The 24,359-nt window shown below is 53.0% G+C and overlaps 1 protein-coding gene across 3 annotated transcripts in view; it reads left to right on the forward strand.

Moving 5' to 3' along the window:
• LOC118696554 (acid-sensing ion channel 2) overlaps window positions 1–18,901 on the forward strand; it is a 483,676-nt gene extending 464,775 nt beyond the window's left edge. The window contains exons 3-11 of one of the 3 annotated variants that reach the window (XR_004981656.2): window positions 575–702; window positions 7,696–7,846; window positions 9,752–9,808; window positions 10,337–10,490; window positions 11,339–11,430; window positions 13,477–13,556; window positions 16,427–16,495; window positions 17,814–17,983; window positions 18,529–18,901. Coding sequence is in view for 2 of the 3 variants with exons in the window: in XM_036398737.2 (XP_036254630.1) it covers window positions 575–702; window positions 7,696–7,846; window positions 9,752–9,808; window positions 10,337–10,490; window positions 11,339–11,430; window positions 13,477–13,556; window positions 16,427–16,495; window positions 17,814–17,915 (833 nt within the window). In the remaining variant the exon portion in view is untranslated. Of the gene's footprint in view, window positions 1–574; window positions 703–7,695; window positions 7,847–9,751; window positions 9,809–10,336; window positions 10,491–11,338; window positions 11,431–13,476; window positions 13,557–16,426; window positions 16,496–17,813 lie in introns of all 3 variants that reach the window. The other 2 variants (XM_036398737.2, XM_054517409.1) reach the window with 2 other exon arrangements.
• The last annotated feature ends 5,458 nt before the right edge of the window (window positions 18,902–24,359 follow it).

The following is a 24,359-nucleotide window of genomic DNA, read 5'->3' on the forward strand; positions in this document are numbered from 1 at the left end:
ATGTGGGAACCTCCCATCACCCCGAGCTCTGATGTGTGCCAGCCCAAAAGGCTTTTCCAGCTTGGAGCAGCTGCCAAACCCAAAATTCCTTGAAACTTAGGACATTTTTAATGTCATTTCATGACCAACATTCCCAAGTGGCCTCGGGCTGTGCTGGGGATGGACAGCAGAGGGGCATCCATGAATTCATGAATCGTCAATACTGGAGCCCTCCTGGAGAGTGGGAACAGCTCCGGTTGGGGAGGGAGGAGCTGGTTTGGTTTGGTGATGTGGGAATGTCACCAAAGTGTCCTGGAACCAAATTCCAGCTGGAAAGGGGAGCTTTTCTCCTGGTTTCTCTTCCTTGGAAGTTCAGAGCAGGCTGGAGCTGCTGTTCCAGGGAAGAGGAGCTGGGATCAGGATCTGGGGATGCTCCTGGTGACAATGGGAGGTGATTTGGGATGAGGCCCAGGAATGGTCTGCTCCTGGCAAACCCTGCTGCTGGATCTCCTCCCTCAGTTACCAGGGATCCAATCATCCAGGTGGGAACATTCCAGCTGTTCCTGAGCTCCTTAACCTCCCCCTTCCCTTCCAGAGGAGACGACATTCGAGGCCGGAGTCAAGGTGCAGATCCACAGCCAGTCCGAGCCTCCCTTCGTGCAGGAGCTGGGATTTGGGGTGGCCCCTGGATTCCAGACCTTCGTGGCCACCCAGGAGCAAAGGGTAAGTCCCAAATTCCTGTTCCATCCCAGGATCCCTCCGGGGCTTCCTGGGAGAGGTTCCTTCTCCATAATTGATGCCCCTTGAGATGCAGCTCCATCATTAACAGGTGGTTTTTGATGCCTTGCTTCAGATTTCTTGGGATGAGGGCAGCTTTTCCAGGTTATCTCCCATGGTTATTCCAGAGTCCTGCATTCCCACAGTTCCTTAAAGTCCCACAGTAATTCCATCTCCAGGATGGATTTCATCCCTGGTGACTTCCCTGCTTTGCTCTTCCATGGGTGGAGCTGAGCTGTGGCAGCTCCGAGTGTTGGGTCCTGTCCAACCCACTGGGGTTTTCCCGGAAAAAACACATTCCAGGGATATAAAAAGAGGCAGGAGGACAGAGTTTCCTGATGGAGAACACTGGGAATCTTTTAGGTGACACCAAAACATCCACATGATTGATGGCAAACTCTCCTGGGATACCTGGGAATCATTGTCTTACATGGATCCCAGCAGTGACACATCCAGATGGATGCATGGATGATGGATGGATGGATGGATGGATGGATGGATGGATGGATGGATGGATGGGGGATGGATGGATGGATGGATGATGGATGGATGGATGGATGGATGGATGGATGGATGGATGGATGGATGGATGAATGGATGGATGATGGATGGATGGATGGATGGATGAATGGATGGATGATGGATGGATGGATGGATGATGGATGGATGGATGGATGGATGGATGGATGGATGGATGGATGGATGGATGATGGATGGGGGATGGATGGATGGATGGATGGATGGATGGATGGATGGATGGATGGATGGATGGATGGATGGATGATGGATGGATGATGGATGGATGGATGATGGATGGATGGATGGATGGATGGATGGATGCATGCATGCATGCATGCATGATGGATGGATGAACAGATGGGCAGGGATGGAAAGTGCTGGACAGGGCATCATGTGGTTCCTGATGCTCAAAGATTTTGGGAACAGCTCCTCAAGTCAGACCCACCTGGCAGCTCCAGCAGTGATTGAAAAGATTTGCCTTCCTTAAAAATCCCGTCCTGAACAAGATTTTGGAGCAGGGCTGGGAGCTGGAGCAGAGAGGATCTCAAGGGCTTTGGCCTAAATTGGTGCAAATTCCAGGACTTTGCTGCAGCTGCTGAAATCCTTCCCCACCCCATTGCCAGCACTGCCTATTCCAATATTTCCATTGAAAAATGAGAATTCCATCCAGAACATCATCCAGGTGAGAGAGAGGGGAAAACATTCCTCCCCAAATCCCCCCTTCCACATGGGAGATGTGGAGGACAGAAGAACAGATTTAGGGACTCTCAGCTCCAGGGTGTCCCTTTTTCCAGGGGTTTTGCCAGAGTTTTGGGAGAGGGAAGGGCTCATTCCTGGGATTTTCTGACTGGTTTAAAATCATCTGAGGGCTCCAAAGCCTTTTCTCAGGAGAACTGGAGGAATCTCCATCATTCAGCTCCTACCCCAATCCCTCTTCTTAGAAAGTAATTCTTAACCTAATTACAGCCATTTATAACTTCCTCTAATTAATTATTAGTCCTTAGGGACCTTGGGCTTCCCCCACCTTCCCAATATGCAGCTTTTATCCTAATCCCTGATTTAGTCTGGGTTTTTCCAACTCAATCTCTCTTCCTGTGCTGCTCCTTTAATAAACCAGAGCCGAAGGTGGAACAGCTCCAGTAAATCCCTCAGGAACTGAGCCCAGACAGTTATTGGGGTCCTGAACCCAGAGTTTTACACCCTGGGCCATAAAATAAATGATCCTGCAGCTGGAAAAAAAAAACAGGAATAAAGAAAAAGTGGAGCTGATTTCCCATCTTCCAGCTCAGAGCAGCCTTGGGGAATTAAAAGCTCCTTTTTACAGGGATAAAAAGTGTGGAGTGGGGAAGATTTGGAATGGTGGGAGCTGTGGATCCTCTGTGGGACAGAATTTGGGGTGTGGGGGGTTCATTCCTGGCTCTGAAATCATTCCCTGTGGCCCTGCTCAAATCCCTCCCTTCTTTCCCCATCCCACTCTGGAATCAGAGCATTCCCTGGCCTTTGCTCCCTGATTTTCTGCTTTCCCAGGGCTGCAGCTGCTCAGCACCAGTGAGGATTCACATCTTGGGACCGGGGCATAAATCCTGGCTTTCCGCTCAGAGCTTCCCCAAATCCCCCTGTCCAGAGCCAGCTCTGGTCCGTGGTTGGCATCTCATTAAAAATCTCCCTTCACAAGGAGCTCTCAGGCTGGGAAAATGGGAATTAAATCAGCTTTGCTCCTCCTCCTGCGGTGGCTGAGCCCCGTGGTTCCTGTACGGAGACACTTCTGGGATGCATTTCCCACCTTGGGAGTTACTGCAGGAGTGACCTTGGGAGGGACCTGGCAGTGGCAGGGTGGAAATGCTGAGTCAGCAGCAAAAACTCCTGAGAAAGCAATTCCAGCAGGAGGTTTGGCCATAAAATGTGCTGGATGGGTTAAAGAGCCCAAGCTGCTTCTGGACACGTGGCCAAGGGAGATGTTTCCTGGTTAAAAAAACGTGGGATTGTTCATCCTGGAGGAGCCACCAGGAGTGACCAAACTGGGACCTTCCAGGACCTGAAGGGGCTGCAGGGAAAAAGGGGAGGGAAAAGGGACAGAGGGACAGGACACAGGGGATGGCTCCCAGTGCCAGAGGGCAGGGCTGGACGGGATATTGGGAATTGGGAATTGTTCCCTGGGAGGGTGGGCAGGCCCTGGCACAGGGTGCCCAGAGCAGCTGGGGCTGCCCCTGGATCCCTGGCAGTGCCCAAGGCCAGGTTGGACACTGGGGCTTGGAGCAGCCTGGGACAGTGGGAGGTGTCCCTGCCATGGCAGGGGTGGGAATTAAATGGTTTTTAAGGTCCCTTCCATCCAAACCATTCCAGGATTCTCTTAGGCAATGGATGGAGATGAGGCAGAGCCTGGAAGAGGCAGAGAGTGGGAAGTCAGGAAGAGCCATCAGATCCGAGGATGAGGGAATGGTTTGGGTTTCCTGCTCCCTCTGCACCCTGTGGAAAAGAGGAATTTATAAAAAGGTGGAAAAGTGAAGACAGGAGAACTTCAGAGTCCAATTCCTCCCAGCCCCCAAACTGACAACTCTGCCAGAGTTTGGGAATTGGGTCCAACAAATCCAGGCAGAATGTTCTGGGAGAATGAGGGGGAATGGTCTGGCTGCCTCTGGATGTGCCAGGGAATGAGCAGGAGGAGAGGCAGAGTTTCCTGGAGCAGGGCAGGGGGAATCCCCATCCCTGAGGGGTTTCATCCGTGTGGATGTGACATCTGGGGACATGGGGCAGTGGTGGCCTCAGTCTCAGAGGGCTTTTCCAACTTTTAGAATTCCATAATTCCACGTTATTGGGGATTTAAGGCTGATTTTGCACGTGAACCACAGCTCCAGCCCATCCAGGGGAAGCAGGAGTGGGAGCAAACCTGGGATGAGGCTCTGGAGAGGCTGCCCTGGACTTTTTATGGATCTGCAGGAGGTCTCAGTGCTGCTGTTCCTGTTGGATTTGCAAAGAAGGATCCTGGAGCTCCAAAATCCCAATTTTCCCTGGGCACTCATGGGTCCTGTAACACCCCTGAGCTCTGCCCCAAGGGGCTGGAAGGGTCAAATTCATCCCTGAAAACCAATTCCTCAGGAAGGGAGCAAATGGGAAGGAACAGGCAGGATGGGAAAGGAGCTGGAGAGGCAAACAGACAATTCCAGCACCAATTCCAGTTCCAGCATCATTAAGTGGGAGCTGGGATAAGCCAGCCGTGGCTGCTCTGGGATTTTCAGCATTCCACAAGGGCTGGAGCTGCTTGGGATGGGAATTCCAAGAAAGCTGCTGCTGCTGCTGGAGGTCTCCATAAGGAAGGGAGGGTTCTGGTTCTGGTTTCATTGGGAACCCAGCCCAGGTGGGGATGTTCAGGGAGGGCTTGGATCCTTCCTTGGGATCGCTGGAGTTTGGTGCCATCAGCCACGTGGGGTCTGGGCAGGAATTGGTGCTGGATCCATCCCAGAGCCAGAGGGGAATGGGGCAGGGAAAGGTTCTTCCCCAGAGGTGCTGGCACTGCCCAGGGAATGGTGTGAGCTGAGCCAGGGGCATCTGGGATATGGAGATCAGGGAAAGGTTCATCCCCCAGAGGTGCTGGCACTGCCCAGGCTCCCCAGGGAATGGTCCCAGAGCTCCAGGAGGGTTTGGACACCACTCCAGGGATGCCCAGGGTGGGATTGTTGGGATCCTGGGGGATTGTTGGGATCCTGGGGGATTGTTGGGATCCTGGGCAGGAGCAGGGACTGGACTCAATCCTTGTGGAACCCCTCCCAACCTGGAATATTCCAGGGTTTTATCAAACTGCTCCAAGCTCTGCTGGGATCATCTCCACCACGTTTCCCTGTTTGAGAAAATGAAACAGGCAGGGAATCAGGGATAGCACTTCCAGGTAATTGAAGGAGTAACCTCTGGCTGTGGGCAGATGCTCCGTGCCAGGAGCAGTGTGGAAAGGCAGGAATGTGGCCAGGGAAGGGCTGTGGCAGGAGCTGATCCTCCCCTGCCCCGGGGTCTCATCCCTCCAGGTTTTCCAAGCTCACCCCCTCTTTTCCTGGTGTTTGGGACATGCAGTATCCATCCAGCTTCCAAGGAGTCAAATGAATTTTTTCCTTCCCCTTTTAGCACCTGCCAGCTGGGAACTGATCCCAGTAATCCTGGAGAAAGCCGGGATCAGGAGGGCTGGAAAAGCGTTTAATTCATTAATTAATTATTAATGACTGCAAAAGGGCCAGGCTGGGAGTCTGTCACCCTCAATTAGAGGCTGGAACTGGAATTCTCTATGCAGGAGCAGGAGGAAGAGCCCTGGGGAAGCTGCCAGGGAGCACAAATCATGCAGGATCCAAGGGCAGGGATGTTCCTGCTGCCTTTTCCCTGCTTTTCCAGCTGCTTTGCTGTGGTTTGTTCCCACTTTGGGGGCAGCAGGGGAGGGTGGATGTGGCATTTACATTCTCTGAACAGAGAGAGACATCATTCTCTCTCACGGGATTTTTCCTGGAGAAGCACAGAGAGAAGAAGAGAAAAACAATTCTTATCTCTATTCTCTGCTCCGGTTGTTTTTGCACACGTGGAATGTGTTATGGGGATTGTTTACCCAAAGTGATTTGTTAATTGGATTCTGCTGGGGATTGTTTTGTTTCCTTGGCCAGTTGGGTCAAAGCTGTGTCCTGGCTGCCTCAGACAGTCAGAGGTTTTTCTTTAGTATTCTTTAGTATCTCTTTAGTATAGTTATAATATAGTATTAATATAATATAATTAATATAATATAGTGTAGTGTTAATAAAGCAATTGTTCAGCATTCTGAATCATGGATCAGATGCCAATCATGGATCAGATGCCAATCATTGCCTGGTGTTGGGGTCACCCTGCATTCCACAGGTGGAGGGAGCAGCTCCACATCCCAGGGCTGATCCAGCCCCAATCCCTCCCACCACCCCCCAGCTGGGATAATCTGGCAGAAAGGAAAGGGATTGATTCCCTCAGGAGGAGGAGGAGGATCTGGAGGGGCTGCAGGGAGAGGGATCAAGCCCAATGAAGTCTCTCCCATTAATTCTTCCCAAGCTGAGGGCTGGGATTGCTCCCTCCATCCTGCTCCTGCTCCTTGGGGTACCTTTCCCAGCAGCTCCAGGGCCACAAGAGCAGGAATCCAGCTCTGAAAGGAGTTCAGCAGCTCCACAGGACCGAGGCTTTGCATGGAAAGGCTTTTCCTGAGGTTTCAGCCCTGATTTGGCCAGGAAGGGGTTCAGGGGAGCCCTTAGGGATGGATTCCCCCTGGATTTAAGCCCAGAGATTCTTGTGCCAGGCTGGGAGCAGCAGCTGGGGGAAAACTCCAGACATTTCCAGGGAATGTGCAGATCCTCCTGCTTGGGACAGTTTGGTGGAGCTCTTGCAGTTTGTAAAGCAGAGTCTGCCAGGCAGAAATTCCAGCTGATCCCTCCACAGCTGCTCCCACTCCCGAGATGTTCATTGTCACCTGGGAGTGTCACCTCCAGGACATTCACTGTCACCTGGGAGTGTCACTCAGTGGCGCTGGGACACTCACAGCTTGTCCCAGTGAGTTATCCCAGGAGTCAGGGACACTCACAGCTTGTCCCCAGTGAGTTATCCCAGGAGTCAGGGAGCTCCTGGGAGGGGGGATGCCCTGAGGGTCTGCCCTGTGACAGGGGACATGTCCTGCCCTGTCCCTATCCCTCTCACTGGCCCTGGCCCTGTCCCCAGCTGATGTCCCTGCCCCCAGCTGACCCCTGTGCTGCCCTGTCCCTATCTGATGTCCCCGTGTGTCCCCAGCTGACCCCTGTGCTGTCCCCATCTGACAGCCCTGTCTCTGTCCCCATGTGTCCCTATCTGATGTCCCCTGTGTCCCCAGCTGACAGCCCTGTCCCTGTCCCCATCTAATGTCTCTGTCCCCAGTTGACCCCTATGCTATCCCTCTGTGTCCCCAGCTGACCCCTGTCCCTGTCCCCAGCTGATGTCCCTGTCCCCAGCTGATGTCCCTGTGCCCATCTGATGTCCCCCTGTGTCCCCAGCTGACCCCTGTGCTGTCCCCCTGTGTCCCCATCTGATGTCCCCCTGTGTCCCCAGCTGACCCCTGTGCTGTCCCCCTGTGTCCCCATCTGACCCTTGTGCTGTCCCCCTGTGTCCCCATCTGATGTCCCTGTCCCCATCTAATGTCCCTGTCCCCATCTGATGTCCCTGTCCCCAGCTGATGTCCCTGTCCCCGTCCCCAGCTGATGTCCCTGTCCCCATCTGGTGTCCCTGTCCCCATCTGATGTCCCTGTCCCCAGCTGACGTACCTGTGCCATCCCTGTCCCCATCTGATGTCCCTGTCCCCAGCTGATGTCCCTGTCCCTGTCCCCAGCTGACGTACCTGTGCCATCCCTGTCCCTATCTGATGTCCCTGTCCCCAGCTGATGTCCCTGTCCCTGTCCCCAGCTGACGTACCTGCCCCCGCCGTGGGGCGAGTGCCGCTCCCCGGAGCTGGGCCTGGCGTTCTTCCCGGTGTACAGCGTGACAGCCTGCAGGATCGACTGTGAGACACGCTACATCGTGGAGAACTGCAACTGCAGGATGGTGCACATGCCAGGTCAGGGATGGGGACAGCTGGGGACAGGGGGGACAGCTGGGGATGGGATGGAGGGACAATTCCCGGTGTACGGGGTCACAGCCTGCAGGAACAGCTGGGGACAGCTGGGACACCTGGGAATGGGATGGAGGGACAATTCACATGTCAGGTCAGAGACGGGGACAGCTGAGGACAGCAGGGGACAGTGGGGACAGCAGGGATGGGCTGGAGGGATAGTCAGGGACAGGGACACTGGGAACAGCTGGGGACAGTGGAGACACCTGGGGATGGGCTGGAGGGACGATTCACATGCCAGGTATGGACAGGGACACTGAGGACAGCAGGGACAGCAGGGACACTTGGGGATGGGACAGAGGGACAGTCAAGGACAGGGACACCTGGAGGGACAGTTGGGGCATAGACTGGAAGGACAGGCTGTGTGCCACCTCAGTGACAAAGACACCTGGGGATAGGCTGGAGGGACAATTCACATGTCAGGTCAGGGACAGGGACACTCTGGACAGCAGGGACAGCTGGGAATGGAGGGATGGTCAAGGACAGGGACACTGGGGGACAGTTGGAGCATAGACTGGAGGGACAGGCCATGTGCCAGATCAGTGACAAGGACACCTGGGGGATGCTGAAAGCTGGGCTGCAGGAACAGGCCATGTGCCAGGTCAGGGACTGAGGAGACATCTGGGCACAGCTGGGGATGGGCTGGAGGGATGGTCAAGGACAGGGACACCTGGGAGGACACTTGGGGGTGGGCTGGAAGGACTGGCCACATGTGAGGTCAGGGACAGGGACACTGGGAACAGCTGGGGACAGCAGGGATGCCTGGGGATGGGCTGGAAGGGACAGTCAAGGACAGGGACACCTGAGGACAGTGGAGACACCTGGGCATGGGCTGGAGGGATGGTCAAGGACAGGGACACTGGGGGACAGTTGGAGCATAGACTGGAGGGACAGGCCATGTGCCAGATTGGTGACAAGGACACCTGGGGGATGCTGAAAGCTGGGCTGGAGGAACAGTCCACATGCCAGGTCAAGGACAGGGGAGACACCTGGGGACACCTGGGGCTGGACTGGAGGGACTGGGGTACCTGAGGGAAGAAGGTGCCCCTGGCCTTTGGGAAAGGCTGGATGTGAGCCAGCAGGGCTATCCCTGTCCTGGGGGATCAGGGACAGCAGAGGGGCAGGGAGGGATTGTCCAGCCCTGCTCTGGGTTGGGGCAGCCTCACTGAGAGTTCTGGGGCAGCTTTGGGCACCACAAAATAAAAAAGACATCAAGGAACTCAAGAGGGTCCAAAGGAGGGACACGAGGATGGGGAAGGGTCTGGAGGGGCCACACGAGGAGCAGCTGAGGGCACTTGGTCTGTTCAGCTGGAGCAGAGGGGGCTGAGGGCAGAGCTCAGTGAGCTCCTCAGGAGGGGCACAGAAGGGGCAGCTCCCATCTCTGCTCCCTGTGACAGGGACAGGAGCCAGGGAATGGCTGGAGCTGGGCCAGGGGATTGGGATGGAGCTCAGGGAAAGGTTCTCTCCCCCAGAGGTGCTGGCACTGCCCAGGCTCCCCAGGGAATGGTCCCAGAGCTCCAGGAGGGTTTGGACAGCGCTGCCAGGGATGCCCAGGGTGGGGTTGTTGGGGTGCAGGGCCTGGGGTGGGACTGGATGAGCCTTGGGGTCCCTTCCAACCCAGGATATTCCAGGATTCCCTGTGAAACAGGGCCAAGCCATGCAAGAGAGACCTGGGTGTGGTGAAGGTTGGAAAAGGCTTCTGTGGTGATCAGATCCCCCCTGGGTGCTGTTCCCAGCAGCTCCTGCAGGACAAGGCCCCTGTGGCGGGCAGAGCTGGGGACAGCCGGGGTCACCTGGCTGCAGGGGGGTCCCTGGGTGTCCCCCTGAGATGGCTTTGTCCTGTCCCTGCAGGGGATGCTCCCTTCTGCACCCCGGAGCAGTACAAGGAATGCGCAGAGCCCGCGCTCAGTGAGTACCGGGGAGCCCTGGATCCAGGCATGGAATGTTCATGGAATTCCAGCGGCCTGGGTCCTCCTGGCTGGGCAGGAACAGGGGATCTGCAGCCTGGAGAGGGGCTGGGATTAGCCCCAGGTTGCTGGGAAGTGCTGGATGCAGGCTGGGATGGAGTTTCTCCTGGTTCTCCATGGGGCACAGAAACCCTCGGGATCAGGGGAGAGAGTTTGGGGTGGAGGGACCCATTCCAAGCCCGGATTTAGGGACTCAGCCACCAGTTCTCCAAGCTGTTGTTGATGACTGTGTCATCTCCAGCAAGAGGCCTCTCCAAGGGGGTGAGAACTGGGATGAACTGGGAGAGAAATCGCAAGAGTCCAGAAGTTCCAGAGAAATGTCTGGAACTTCAGGAACAGCCTCATCCCAGAATCTTGGCTCCTTTGTGGGAGGGATGATCTCTGCTCTTGCCCTGCTCCGTGTCCCTGCTCCATGGGGTCCCTCCCTGCTCCGTGGGACCCCGTGTGCTCCATGCCTGCCCCCCTGCAGGTCTCCTGGCAGAGAAGGACAGCAATTACTGCATCTGCAGGACCCCCTGTAACCTCACCAGGTACAACAAGGAGCTCTCCATGGTCAAGATCCCCAGCAAGACCTCGGCCAAGTACCTGGAGAAGAAGTTCAACAAGTCGGAAAAATACATCTCGTGAGTGGGGGAGGACCTGGATTCCTTTGGGTTTTGGGAGGGAAATGTCTGGGAAATGCCCAGTCCTGGCCAATCCATCCCCAGCACAGGGATGGCCTCCAGGGAAGAGCAGAGTGAAAACCTGGGAGAGATGAGGTTGATTTCTTCTCAGTAGATTTCTTCTCTGAGTTCCTTCCCAAGGATTGTCCTCATGGGAATCCTCCAGTCCCACCAAAAAAAGTCCAAAATGTTTGGTCCAAAGACCACTTTGCTGGTCCTGTGGGAGATTTGTATCTCTGGGCTGAGCTCCTCAGGCCATGGAGCTCTCCCAGCCCTGGGCATGTGATTGCTGTGTGTGGGAAGTGAGAGTTCTTCCAGATCCCTTGGATTCTCTTCACAGAATCATGGAATGGTTTGGGTGGGAAGGGACCTTAAACCCACCCAGTTTCACCCCTGCCATGGCAGGGACACCTCCCACTGTCCCAGGGTGCTCATATCCCCAGTGGATCAATGGACACTGCCAGGGATGCAGGGGCAGCCCCAAGATGCTCTGGGCACCCTGTGCCAGGGCCTGCCCACCCTCACAATCAGGAATTACCATCCAAGAGAAGAGTTCCCAGCAAAGTGAGATCCAGGATCCTGAGGAGTTCTGGGGAAACCTTTCCCAGCTGCTCCAAAAGCTCCCAGAGCCCTCAGGGTGCCCTGAGCTCCTGGTCTGCACCAGCTCCAGGTTCTGTGGGTTCTGAGGACCCCAGAAAGAGGAACAATCCATACAAAGGGGAATAAAGCCCCAAAACCCCATTTTTCCCTTATCCCAGAGGACTGAGCCACCGGTGGCTCCTGGGCTGATGTTTTTCCTGTTCCCACAGAGAGAACATTCTCGTGCTGGACATTTTTTTTGAAGCACTCAACTATGAGACCATTGAGCAGAAGAAAGCCTATGAAGTGGCAGCCTTACTTGGTAAGGGGGGACTGGGACCAGTTTGGGGTCTCTGCTGGTCTGGGAGGGAGAGAGAGAGGCTGGGAGGGGTCCACAGCCTTGAAACCCCCAGCAAGGCCCCAGGTCTGCTTTCCTAACCCCACCACGGCATCCCAGGGATGTCCCCATGGATACTCTGTGCTCATGGAAAGTTCTGGAGCTGCTCCATCCCTGCCTGATCCCTTTTTTGGAGATTTTGGGGTTGGGTGGGTGCTGGGTGCTCTCTGTGGTGCAGGGTGTGGGGGACACCCCAAAACCATGCCCCCATTACCTCTTCCCTGCTCCAAACCCAAGTTTCCAAGCCAGACTTGAGCTCTTGGCCTTCAGCTGCTCCATGGAGGAGGAGGAGACCCATGGAAGGTTCTGCTCCATCCCTGCCTGCTCCCAGCACCCGTTTTTGGGGATTCTACTCCCCTGGGCAGTGTGTGGGGAGAACATCCCAAAACCATCTCCCATCACCTCTTCCCTACTCCAATCCATCCTTTCCAGCAGGAGGTGGAGAAGACCCAGGAAGGTTCTGGAGCTGCTCCATCCCTGCTTGATTCCAGCTCCCCAGTTTTGGAGATTTGGGTTTGGGTGGGTGCTGGGTGCCCTCTGTGGTGCAGGGTGTGGGGGACATCCCAAAACCATCTCCCCATCACCTATCACCTCTTCTCTGCTCCAAATCCACCTTTTCCAGCCAGGCCAGGGCCCTTTGTCTTTGGAGGCCTCATGGAGGAGCTGCAGGAGACCCTGAGCTGCTCAGCCCCAAATCAGCTCCAGCTCTGGGGTCCCAGCTGCAGATTTGGGGTTTGGGCTGGGGGTGAGCCCTCGCCCAGCCCTGCAGCCTCCCTGGATCCCTCTGGAATGCTGGGGGTGCTCAGCCCCTTGGGGAGCTGGAGCTGGAGCACAGAAGTGGCCCCGTGTCACCCCACATGGGTGGCCCTGCCAAAAGCCCCCTCAGGAGCCCTTCTGCACCTCCTGAGGCTTTTCCAGGAATTCCAGGCAGGAAGAGGAGGCTGCTGGAGCCTCTCTGACCCCAACCCCGTGTGCACCTCATGGCACCCTCATTCCCAGGGCTCTGGAACTTCAGGAACAGCCTCATCCCAGAGTATTTTTCCCAGGCCCAAAGCCTCCAGGTGAATCCCCCTGGTGTAAACCCAGAAAACCTCCTGGGATCATTCAGGGTTCTCACCTTGATCCCAAGCTTTTCCCCCTCTTTTCTCTCTCCATCCCTCATGGACACCTCTGAAAAGGCCCCTTCCCCTCACCCATGGGTGCCTTTGCCCTGGGGGTCAATCCAGGGCTGTTTTCCAGCAAAATCCATGGGATTTGTCTTCCCTGAGCACCACATCCCAGTCACCTTCTGTGACCGTGTTCACAGGGGTTCTTGGATTAGGGAAGAGATGAGGATTTGACTTTATGTTTAAGAAGGCTTGATTTATTATTTTATGATATATATTACATTAAAACTATACTAAAAGAATAGAAGAAAGGATTTCATCAGAAGGCTGGCTAAGAATAGAAAAAGAAGGAATGATAACAAAAGCTTGTGTCTCAGACAGAGAGTCCGAGCCAGCTGACTGTGATTGGCCATTAATTAGAAACAACCACATGAGCCCAATCCCAGATGCACCTGGTGCATTCCACAGCAGCAGATAACCATTGCTTACATTTTGTTCCTGAGGCCTCTCAGCTTCTCAGGAGGAAAAATCTTAAAGAAAAGGTTTTGCATAAAAGATGTCTGTGACACCGACCCAGGCTGGGGACAGGGAAGGGAATCCCTTCCCACTTTTTGCCAGGTTAGGGTTTCTCCTTGGCTCCAGGGACATTCATTCTTCCCAGCACCTTGCCCAGCGTGGGAATTGGGATTCCTGGGATGCAGCCTGGAGGACTCCAGGCTCCATTAGTAGGAAAACATTTTGGGGGTGCCCACTTTGGGGTCAGGCCCATTCTCGGGACACCACCGATGCCATTGCAGACCCTGCTGCTCCGGGGGGAATTGTGCCCAGCAGTGCCTGGGAGCCCTCACGGTGCTGTCCCCTGCAGGTGACATTGGTGGCCAGATGGGGCTGTTCATCGGGGCCAGCATCCTCACCATCCTCGAGCTCTTCGATTACCTGTACGAGGTAAGGCCTTCCCAGCCCAGGATAGCCCAGGATATCCCATCCTGGAGACCCTTAGCCCAGGATTTCCCACCCTGAAGCTCCTCATCCCTGTTTTTGCCACTCCTGGTGCCCTTCATCCCCAGATTTGCCTCTCTTGGTGCTCCTCATCCCTGGATTTCCCATCCTCGAGCCCCTCATCCCTGGATTTCTGATGTCTCTCATCCCCAGATTTCCCATCCTGGAGCCCCTCAGCCATGTTTTTGCCACTCCTGGTTACCTCCTTGTCCCCAGATTTTCCATTCCTGATGCCCCCTCATCCCTGGATTTGCCCTTCATCCCTGGATTTCCCACCCTGGAGCCCCTCAGCCCAAGATTTCCCATCCTGCTGCTCCTCATCCCTGGATTTGCCACTCCTGGTGCCCTTCATGCCTGGATTTCCCATCCTGGTGCTCCTCATCCCAGGATTTCTGGAGCCCCTCATCCCTGTTTTTGCCATTCCTGGTGCTCCTCATCCCTGGGTTTTCTGTTCCCTGGGGATTCCAGAGCCCCCCCAAAATCCTGTATTCCCAACCTGCCTCATCCAGCTCTGGCACAGCCCCAGCTCAGGGTGGGAACAGGGAGTTTTATTGCCATGGGATGGGAGAGTTTTCCATTTTATTCATTGTTGTCCATTTGATTTAATGAGTCCCAATCCAGGCTGGGGACACATCCCATTCCAGGGAAGGGAACCCCACAATCCCAGCTCTGAACTCACTTCAAATCCTCTCATTTTCCTTTTTTTTTTTTTTTTTTAATATTTTTATATTTTCAGACAATTGCCCCCATCCCAATCCCTCCTGGGCAGCTCCAGCATTGGTGCCATTAGCCAGGAATAAAAAACATGGAAAAATTCCAGACCTAAAGCTCAGATATCAACAAAAGCTGAGCCTGAATTTAGAGCTCGGCCTGGATACCCAAATATTTCATTAAATTTGCCTTTTCCTGGATTTCTTGGGGATTTTTCCTAAGTAGGCCATAAGAAACCTCGCAAATTTGGGGTTTTCCTCCCTGTTTTCCTTCTTTCTTTGACATCTGCTCATAAAATTCATCAAATGTGGGGGGTTTGCTGCACTTTTTTTTTTTTTTCTTCTTATTTGGGCTTAAAATTCATTTTTTCCCCTCAAGAGAAGCTCCCTGGGGATTCCCCAGCAGGAGAATCTTCACAATCCCAGATATTTAACCCCCACCAGCCAGAAAAAAAGGAATAAAATACCTTAAAATTAAAAAAAAAGTCCACATCGTTTTCCCTTCTGCTCAGAGTTTCACAAAGGGGGGGTCAGCACCTCAAAAATTGGAGTTTTCAGCCAAAATATTTAGATATTCTGGGAATGGCAGCAACCAGATACATTTTTTTTTTTTTCATGGATTGGCCAAATTTGGGGAAAATATTGACCCTAAAGAGGCTTTTCTGTGATCTTCTGCTGAGCTCTGTCCTCCTGGTCCCAAATTCCCACCACACTTCCCTGCACCAGCCAGGATCCATATTCCTTAGGAACTGACCCAATTTTTTGGGATTTCAGCTTTCTTCTTGTTGGTTTTATTTCTCTTTTCTCACAATGGGAGCTTTCCAGTAAAATACTTCCCAAGTTTTATGGGATTTCCCTAGAATCCAAATCCTGCAGCAGCAGAAAGATGAGGGGGCTGGGAAGGGAAATGGAGCTCACAGAGCTGGGAGCTTTCCCTGAACCCCAAAAGTGTCCCAAAAATGGAATTTTTGTGGGTTTTATTCCTTGTAAGAGAATGCTGGAATGGTTTGGATGGAAGAGACCTTAAGGATCATTGAATTCCCACCCCTGCCATGGCAGGGACACCTTCCACTGTCCCAGGCTGCTCCAAGCCCCAATGTCCAGCCTGGCCTTGGGCACTGCCAGGGATCCAGGGGCAGCCCCAGCTGCTCTGGGCACCCTGTGCCAGGGCCTGCCCACCTGTCAGAACCCAGGACATTGCTCTGGCTGCCCTGGATGGCTCAAGACCCTGCCAGGGGGCTCAGAGACTTTGATTTTAGGCCATGGAAACAATTACCAACTTTGTGTGAGGAGTTACAAGCCACAAGAGTTTGAGTAGAACGATAGTGAATTTATCACAGGGTGAAAATGTAGAATTTTGGGGATTTAGAATGGGGGTTCAGGAGGCAAGATGGAGGAATCTGGGCGTGTTCTGTCCTTCTCTTCTTCTCCTTCTTGTCCTCCATCTTCTGCTGTGATGGTGACACTTCTGGATTGGTTTAGAGTAGAGACAGACTGTCCAACATAGGTGATAGGTATTGGAAAATTATTGTAAATAAAGTACAGGTAGTTTTTAGTATAAAAAGCCAACACCACCCCAAGGGCAGTCAGTGTGCCATGAACCAACGTGCTGGACAGATCTCAGCAGGTCAGAGAGAGAATGGAATAGATAACAGAAAATAAACAACCTTGAGAACCAGAGCTGAGGAATCTCAAGTTCTTCAGTCACAGGGCTGGGAAAAAAGACTCTTTAATACCTCTGGAGCCATTCCAGCAACACAAAACACAAGACCCACCCTCCCAGGGAACAATTCCCAATATCCCATCCAGCCCTGCCCTCTGGCACTGGGAGCCATTCCCTGGCTCCTGTCCCTCCATGCCTTGTCCCCAGTCCCTCTCCAGCTCTCCTGGAGCCCTTTCAGGCCCTGGCAGGGGCTCTGAGCTCTGCCTGGAGCTTCTCCTCTCCAGGTGAGCCTCCCCAGCTCTCCCAGCCTTTCCCTGGCCCAGCCTTTGGAGCTTCCTCCTTCTCCCAACCCTTTGGAATGCAGCCCCAAACCCAGCCCCACCCAGTGCTCCCCATCCCCCTGCAGCCTCTTCCCACCCTAATCCTGCTCCCTCCTCTTGCAGCTGATCAAGGAGAAGTTATTGGACCTTCTTGGAAAAGAGGAAGAGGACGGGAGCCATGAGGAGAACGTGGTAAGGGGAGAAGGGCTCACACAGGGGGCTCCTCCAGCCAGGTCCAATGAGCTCCTGGAGATCTGTGTCACACCCGAGATAGCTCAGCTACCTCAGATGGCATCAAACCAGCAGGATTCTGTGATAGGAAACAGAAAATTTTAATGAAAGGCAAAATAACAAAGCTCTTTACAGAGAAAAACCCAGCCAGGGCAAGAGGTTCTTGCTCCTGATAGAACACCCCACAAAAGCAATTGGTTCCTTTGTTCTCTTCTTTTCTAGTAAATTGCTTAGGTGGGACCTTTTGGCTTCTGTCTAATTGGCTATCCTTAAGTTTGAGGTGATGTCCCCAAGGTCCTATGAGGTGTCTTTTTACCCAGTTGAGGAGAGAAACTTCTGGGCTTTTTTCTTTTTTAAGGAAACAAAGCATAATTTGGTCACTCTGTCAACAGGGAACACATTCCTACAAAGGGGAAATGCCCTGGCGACACTGGAGCTCTTCCCACGTGTGTCAGGTTATTAAAATTATAATTAGAGATGCCTCTGCCCCAGTCAAGCTGCAAAATGGGACCAGATGCCAGTGACAATAGTCTGGGGTTTAGAAGAACTTTAGAAGAACAGGGCGACACAATTACCAAACAATCATGGCATTTAACAATCACATCATTTCTCATGGCCATTAAATGATTACACAGGTGTGGTTTTGCATGATCCAGTAAAGCCTGACATTGTCCCAGGGCCTACCCTGACATTGTCCCAGGACCTACCCTAACATTGTCCCAGGGCCTACCCTGACATTTTTCCAGGCCCTGCCTCTTGTATTTTCGGGGGTCCGAGACAAAGGGAGGAATGATGAATCTGACTCCATGTTCTTGAAGGCTAATTTACTATTTTATGATACTATATTATATAAAAGAATACTATACTAAACTATACTAAAGAATACAGAAAGGATACAGACAGAAGGCTAAAAAGATAATAATGAAAATTTGTGACTCCTTCCAGAGTCCTGACATAGCAGGGCCATGATTGGCTAAATAGTCAAAACAATTCACATGAAACAAATGAAACAATCACCTGTGGGTAAACAATCTCCAAACACATTCCAAAGCAGCAAAACACAGGAGAAGCAAACGAGATAATATTGTTTTCCTTTCCTCTGAGGCTTCTCAGCTTCCCAGGAGAAGAATCCTGGGCAAAGGGATTTTTCCAGAAAATGTGATGATGACACCTACCAGGCCCAACCTTTTTCCAACTCCCCTGAGTATCCCATGATTTTAGAAACATTTTATCCCTGTGCTATCAGTGGGATAACGCATTCCCTGCTTTTCCATGGCAGAGCACCTGTGATCCAGTGCCAAACCACTCGGAGAGCCTGAGCCACACTGTGACCGTGCCCCTGCAGGCCCCGCTGGGGACGCTGGAGGAAATCGCCTGCTGACCCCTCCCCACCTCAGTGCCCATCCCGTGGAAGGAAAACTGCACAGGGAAAACAGGGACCCAGCTCAGGTTTGCACTAGGGGGAAAAAAAAGATGGAAAAAAAAATATACTGGAAAAAAAAATAAACTGGAAAAAAAATTATTAAAAAAATCTATTAAAAAATAAAAAAAAAAGAAGAAGAAAAACTCGCTATGCATTAAAAGAATATAAAAATAATATAAAAATATAAATTCTAAATATACTCTGCCCAAAGTGAGAGGCGCCTTGGACCTGACTCCTGTTGTCCTTTCCTCCTGGGGGTTTGGCTCCAACCTGGGAAGCAGCTCCCAGGCTGGGAGAGCTGGGAATGTTCACCTGGAAAAGGGAAGCTCAGAGAAGAGAAACCTCAGAGCCCCTTCCAATGCCTAAAGGGGCTCCAGGAGAGCTGGAGAGGGACTTGGCACACGGGATGGAGGGCCAGGACACTTTTTGGGATTGTCCAAGCCTGAGCAGCAGCAGCAGCAGCAGCAAATCCCAAAGGAAGCATCCCAAATATCCCGAGCACTGCACACCAGGGCTTCTCCTGGCCCTGGGGTTCCTCAGCTGCCTCTCTCAGCTCTTCTCCTCTTTGCAGTCCCTGGGTTTCAGTGCCAGAAGGAGCATCCCAGAATTCTCCATTCCCAGCGCCGTAGGCTGAGAGTTTTACAATAAAGAGATCCCAAAGTCGGCGCTCTCGGATTCTTCCCCCGGCCACGTCCTCTGGGTGAGGTTGGGCTGAATCCCGAGCTCAGCCCAAGGTGAGCATCCCTGGAGAGGAGCCACAGGGATCCCTATGGATCATCCCAGCCCTGCTGTGCCTGCAGAGTCCGGGAGCAGCAAGTGGGGTTGGGTTCATTCATTTCTTTAATTTTTGGGGGGAATTTTTGCAATTTCCTTCTTCTCCCATTCATGGATTCTGTGCTTTCTCCTCATTCTCCTGACTGATATTAAAGCTGGTCTTGTGGAAATGGCCAGGCTGTGTCATTCCTGCCTTGCCCTCATTGCCAGTGGGAGGGCAGATCCCAGGAAAAGCCTCTTCCTTATCCCTTACTCCTCCTTTTCCTCTCCCCCCACGTCCTCACGCAGCTCAGGATGGGGTGGGAGTGGTGCCATGGCCCTGCCCAGCTGCATCCCTGTCTCCCCTGGGAGGGGGATCTCCAGGATGTGCTGGGATCTCTGGGATGTTGTGGGATCTCTTTGCTGACAGAGGTGATGGAAACCTCTCCGTGATGTTTTGGGATTGTTCAGCCTGGAGAGGAGAAGCTTTGGGGTGACCTCATTGAGGCCTTCCAGTGCCTGAAGGGAGCCTGGAAAAAACGGACAGGGACGAGGGACAGCAGCCAGGGAATGGCTCCCACTGCCAGAAGGCAGGGCTGGATGGGATATTGGGAATTGGGAATTGTTCCCTGGGAGGGTGGGCAGGCCCTGGCACAGGGTGCCCAGAGCAGCTGGGGCTGCCCCTGGATCCCTGGCAGTGCCCAAGGCCAGGCTGGACATTGGGGCTGGAGCAGCCTGGGACAGTGGAAGGTGTCCCTGCCATGGCAGGGGTGGGAATTCAATGATCTTTAGGCTGCTTCCATCCAAAATGGTCCAGGATTCTGGGATTCCAACTCATCCTTTACTGGTCCACTTTAACTGGCTCTGAAGTGTAACAAGAAAATCCATTTCCATCCAAGTGCATCCCAAAATGTGTCAGCAGTGGCTTCACCCCTGGATCCAGGCACTGAGGGATCTCCAGCACTGGGAGAGTCCTGGGGATTTTAAGAAACACCCTCAGGGAGAGATGAGGGTTTGAAGGACCTGGAAAAGGGCCCTGAGCCCTGATGGAGAGGGATCGGAGGAGATTTCATTTCTGCTTCCAAACTTCATCAGCATTAAGGGTTCCTTTTCCAGAAAAAAAAAAAGACGATAAAGATCAGGAAAAACTGTGAGGATTATATGGGGATTCAGGAGAAGAAACAACCAAACTTCAAACTCCCAGCACAGCCCCAGCTCTGCTGAGTGCCCCAGGATTTTGCAGGAGAAGGGAAGCTCCATTATTTACAGTAATTAACCCCATGCTGGCTTGGAGCACATTCCAAGGAAAAGAGAAAGGAGTGGAAAAGGCACTAGTACGTCCATCCCACCCGTGTTTGGTGTTGGATGGATCTGCCCAAGGATGGAGCAGGGAGCAGGGATGGGAGCAGGGATGGGAGCCAACCATCAGCTCCCAAAATCCTGATGGAAAAAATGAAAAAAGAATCCCTGTGGGAGATGAAAATCCCATGGACAAGGTGGGAAAATCCAGAGTGGGATTGACCAGAGGGTTTGGCTGAGCTGCAGCTCAGAAAATTCAACCTCAACCACAAATCCATCAAACAAATCTGGAATTGCCATCCCAAGGGATAATCTCCCTTGGAGCTCCACAGGGATGGAGCACTGGGTCATCCCTGCTGGGCAGCAGGGCCCCAGGGCAGGACAGTGAGGAAAATCCCATGGGAATGCTTCAGGAGAAAAAGCAGGAGCAGAACCAGCTCTGAGAAGGGATTTCTGAAGTGCAGCTGCGTTCCTGGGGAATGGGAGAGCTCAGCTTGGCATGGAGAGGGCTGGAGCCCAGGCCAGAGCACATTCCTGGGATTTGTGGCCCAGCCACCACATCCCTGACCAGCTCCCACAGCTGTGTTCCCACAAGGAGCAGGAAAGCACCCAGGAAATGCTCTTGGAGTCTCCTCCACTTGCTCAAGGTCACCCAAGCACCTCTCCCTATTCCTTCTCCATTCCCAGCATTCAGAGGCTCCTCCATCCCACAGGATGCTCCAAGGACCAGCACTTCATTAATCCTGGGAATCACCAACTGTGAAGGACATTCCATGGTCCATTTTCCCTGCTCCTCCCCCAAGCCTGCAGCAAGGACAGCAATTAGAGACAATTAATGGGAATTTTTAGCAGGAAAATTGTCCTTGTTTTGTGTTAGTTTGGGTGGGAAGAGCCCAACGCCAAGCCCAATCCCAAACCCAATCCCAAAACCAATCCCAACCCAATCCCAAACCCAAACCCAATCCCAACCGCAATCCTAATCCCAACCCCAACCCCAATCCAAACCCCAATCCCAACCCAAACCCAAACCCAATCCCAAAACCAATCCCAAACCCAACCCCAACCCAATCCCAACCCCAACCCCAATCCCAATCCCAACCCAATCCCAACCCCAATCCCAACCCCAACCCCAATCCCAAACCCCAAGCCCAACCCCAAACCCAACCCCAACCCAATCCCAACCCCAATCCAAATCCCAACCACAATCCCAACCTCAACCCCAATCCCAACCCCAGTCCCAACCCCAACCCAATCCCAATCCCAACCCCAATCCCAAACCCCATCCCCAATCCCAACCCCAACCCCAACCCAATCCCAATCCCATCCTGATGGGAATTCTTGTGATGGTTCCTCTCCCACCCCATGGTGATTTCTGGAGGTTTTGTTTCCTTCTCCCTGCCAGAGCTCAGTGATGATCCATCAGCCCATGGAATTTCTGAGAGCCACGGTCGCTGTTTCCTTGGCTGGCTCTGAACATGTCCATGTTTACGTGCTTCACGCCTGGCTCCAGTTTTAAGCCCTCAGAATCTTTTCCCTCCCCTCCTCTCTGTGTTTCTCAGCATCTCCATTGTTATTCCAGGCAGGAACATCCCCCAGCCTCCTTAAGGAATCATCTCCACACTCTGCAGGGTTCCTGCTCTTCCTGATCTCAGGAGCAGCCCCAGAGCACACCCAGGGAAGTTTGCAGAGCAAAATCCCTTTTTTCCACCAATCTCCTGCAGGAAAATGTGACAGGAGAGGAGCAAAGTGGAGCAAAACCAGGTGGGGAGATCCCACCTTCAGCTCTTCCTGGAAATATCCCAGTGATTATTCCCAAGTCCAGGGGTGCAGGTTTGTCCTGGTTTCCCACATTCCATGGAGGACATTGGTCATCCAGAGGCTCCCTGAAGGGATTTTACTCCTTAGGGTAATTAATGGCTGGAATGCTTGAATTCCCAACTGGGAATTTCACCATCTAACCACAAATCATTGCTGTGGGAGCAGGAGCACTGTTTCCATGAGCAGGATCTGCAGGAATAACCTGGCAGGGTTTGGGGCTGGCACAGGAATGTCCAGAAGAAGGGAAGCAGTCACTGGGAAAATCCCAGCAACATGATCCCAAAATAAATGTGGGATGAAGGATCTGGAGAGGAGCCCCCCAGGGAACACCTCATGGTATTGCTCTGCTCCTCAGTCACCTCTGGACTGACCCTGACTGGATCCCACCTCTCCCAAATCATGAAACCCCAGGAACAGCTCCAAGCCCCTTCAGGGCACTGGGATTTCAGGCACAGCTGGATTTTCCCAGTTAAACCCTTGGCTGAAATTCTGGGAAGCTGCTTTAATTTGGATATCCCAGAAGTGCCATTCCAACTGAAACTTTCACTGAACCACCTTGAATTTCATTTTCCATCCCACTTCTTGCCAAGGGGCTTCCCAAGCCCCCTGGAGCCTTTTTCCATCAGGATTCTCTAAAGCAGGAACGGGAACACTGGAATTTGTCACCTTCCAGTTCATTCATAACTCCCACCCAAACTCCAGCCTTGGGGACACCAGGAGTGCCCAATTCCCATTCCCATGGCACAGCAGTGACAGGAATGTGGCAGCACCCTGGGCTGCCTTGGCTGGACAGAGCTGAGCCAGGGCTGCTCCTGGAGCAGGAAAAATCCACAAAAACCAAAGTCCAAGAGCAGCCCCGGGCCAAGATTGGAGGCAGAAACCAGGAACAGTGGGAACAGGATCTGGGAGAAGAGATGTTGGGAACACCTTCAGCCTTGGGAACACCTTCAGCCACTTCCAACAGGGATTTCTCCAGCTGCAGCCTTGGAAAACCATCCCCAAAGGGGCCCTGTCACCAGCCAGTAGCAGCCTGAGGAGGAAGGAGCTGCTCCAGGGGCTGGGAGGAAGCATCCCTGTAAATTCCCTGTTTGTTGGCTGAGAACAGGATTTGGCTGTTTAATTATGGATGAGAAAATAAGGGATAATGGATGGATTTACAAGCAGCACTTTGTCATGTAGGGCACCCATGAAAAATTCAGGAGCTCAGGAAGTGCTTTTTTCCCTGCACAGAATTCCCAGCCCTCCCCTGACAGCCAGGCTGGAAAATGCTCTGCCAGGACCTGGAAACAACATTCCTAAGAGGCTCCCAGTCTGTAGCTAAACTGTACATTAAATATTCCAAATTTGTGCCTGGTTCCTTGTGGGAGAGAACCCTCACATGGGGATGGGAATGGGGCCTGGGAGGAGGGAACTGTGTGCAGGGATCCAGAGGGGAAGGGCCAGGGATCAGACACTGGGAATAGGACAGGGATGAGACACTGGGAAAGGGACAGGGATCAAACACTGGGAATAGGACAGGGATCAAACACTGGGAATAGGACAGGGATCAGACACAGGGAAAGGGACAGGGATGAGACACTGGGAAAGGGACAGGGATGAGACACTGGGAAAGGGACAGGGATCAGACACTGGGAATAGGACAGGGATCAGACACAGGGAAAGGGACAAGGATCAAATACAGGAAAAGGGCCAAGGATCAGACACTGGGAATAGGACAGGGATCAGACACAGGGAAAGGGACAGGGATCAAATACAGGAAAAGGGCCAGGGATCAGACACTGGGAATAGGACAGGGATCAGACACAGGGGAAGGGACAGGGATGAGACACTGGGAATAGGGCAGGGATCAAACACTGGGGAAGGGACAGGGATCAGACACTGGGAATAGGACAGGGATCAGACACTGGGAAAGGGACAGGGATCAAACACAGGGAAAGGGAGCAAGGATCAGATACTGGGAAAGGGAATAGAAATCATACACTGGGAACAGGACAAGGATCAAACACTGGGAAAGGGACAGAGATTAAACACAGGGAAAGGGAGCAAGGATCAGACATTGGGAAGTGAACAGGGATCAGACACTGGGAAAGGGAGCAAGGATCAGCCACTGGGAAAGGGAACAAGGATCAGATACTGGAAAGGGAACAAGGATCAGATACTGGGAAGGGGACAAGGATCAGACAGATCCCAAAGGCTGGAGAAGCAGAGAGGCACAAAAGCAGGGACTGGGAAGAGGACAAGGATCCTTTCCCAGTGTCCCAGTCTCCCCCCAGTGCCTGACACTCCAAACACAGAGTGGGAAGATCATCCTGGGCTCCTCATCCTTCCCAGCTGGAAGGAGTTTTAAGATCCCTAAACAGGGATCAGCAGCACTTTGGAGCAGAGGAATCTGGCCTGGATCCCCAAAATGTGAGATCAGACCTATGAAAGGAGGGAATTAACCCCAAGGGAAGAGCCTGGATCCTCAAAATGTGAGAAGATCATCCCCATCAAAAGGATGGGGGTGGGGAGGGGATGAATCCCAACAGAAAA

The sequence above is a fragment of the Molothrus ater genome, chromosome 27, assembly GCF_012460135.2.
Source record: "Molothrus ater isolate BHLD 08-10-18 breed brown headed cowbird chromosome 27, BPBGC_Mater_1.1, whole genome shotgun sequence".
Classification (NCBI taxonomy): domain Eukaryota; kingdom Metazoa; phylum Chordata; class Aves; order Passeriformes; family Icteridae; genus Molothrus; species Molothrus ater.